Source organism: Myotis lucifugus, unplaced genomic scaffold (assembly GCF_000147115.1).
Source record: "Myotis lucifugus unplaced genomic scaffold, Myoluc2.0 scaffold_11, whole genome shotgun sequence".
Classification (NCBI taxonomy): Eukaryota; Metazoa; Chordata; class Mammalia; order Chiroptera; family Vespertilionidae; genus Myotis; species Myotis lucifugus.
In genome coordinates, this window is record NW_005871059.1 from 13841571 (window position 1) to 13843004 (window position 1434).

The following is a 1434-nucleotide window of genomic DNA, read 5'->3' on the forward strand; positions in this document are numbered from 1 at the left end:
TCACATAGATGAACCTGGCTGAGAAAGCACACAAGCATAGGCCTGGTCTCATTTAAAACCATGAACACTGACTTCAGGTGGCCTTCGATGCTGTCTGGCCATTACACACACATCCCTAGTCCATTACTGGCCTCTCTCCTAGGTAACTGCTCAGTAACACCTCTCCGGAAACCTCCCCACCTCCTCACCCTCCTTACTCCCATTGATGGCCTTGCTCCTGACTTCATTAAAAGGACACACTTAGAAGGGAACTTCTATAACCTTCCACATCAACCCTCACATTTGTAGCCAATACACCTTCCCCGATCTCTCTCTCAGCTCCATCATTCCTATGTGAGGTCAAACACTTGGCTCCCTTTCTCTTCTCCAACAGTTCTCCCTGCTCACCCCTGCATCATCCATATTTTACCTCTTCATTAGCATAGAAACTTGGTATGGTATTTTTTCCTCATCTTAAAAAAAGAAGTCTTTGATCCCATTTTCCTTTCATGTACTCATCAATGCTCCAGCCATTGGTGGCTACTTTCTGTAGGTACAGTACTTTACTTGCAATTCTTCACTTGGTTTCCTCCCTAACTTCATTCCATTCCAGTTTCTGATCAAATGTTACCTCTTTAGAGATGCCAGCAGCATATGTCATCCCCCCCCGCAAAAAAAAAAGTCATTCCTTCCCCCTTTTCCTCATTGGCATTTTCAGTACTTGAAATTATATGCTTAGGTGCTATCCCCTCTACTAAAATGTAGCTTCTTGAAAACAGGAGTCTTTTTCTTCTCTATCCAAAGCCCCTACCCTAGTACTAGGCACGTTGCAGTCACTTGATAAACTGGTTAAATTCCAGAAAAAGCTATTTGAAAGGGGAGAGAGGTTCAAAGGTAGACTTCTCTTTTTTAATAAATGTGAAATACTAGAGCATATTTTCACGCTGAGGGGGATAATCCTGTAGAAAAGAATTTAATGCAGGAGGGAACAATGAAAAATAGGATTATGTAGATATATATATTTAAAGGCATATTGGCCGAGTTTAAGAAATGGAAAAGAATGAGAGATCTGGGATGTACCTCCATTAGTCCTATGCAACTCTCTCCTTAGAGTCTTTCTCTGAATATCATATAGGAATGACTTGTGCCTGAGAAGACCCCACACCGATGTTCTGTGGTACACTCACTTCTATGATACATCAAGGCTCTGCCATAAAAAAAAAGTCTTTTTTTTTTTTTGCATAGCTAAAACATTAAAGCCCAGAGAGATTTAAAAAAGAATAGCTTGCACATTTTTTTCAAGTACTGTAAACTAAGAATGACAATTTCATTAGTGCCTCTTTCTCTTTCAGGAACTATGTGAAAAACAACATTTGTTTTATGAGTCATGACCAAGAGGAATTGGCGCCAAAAAAACTCCAAAAAAGAAAACATCAAGAGCAGCTCTTGGAGTGT

The 1434-nt window shown here is 40.2% G+C and overlaps 1 protein-coding gene across 1 annotated transcript in view; it reads left to right on the top strand.

The window, feature by feature from the left end:
• The window catches only part of SLC2A12 (solute carrier family 2 member 12), a 50798-nt gene that overhangs the window by 45001 nt on the left and 4363 nt on the right, over window positions 1-1434 (top strand). Inside the window, 1 exon segment of the mRNA XM_006084459.3 lies at window positions 1332-1432. Coding sequence (XP_006084521.1) covers window positions 1332-1432 — 101 coding nt within the window.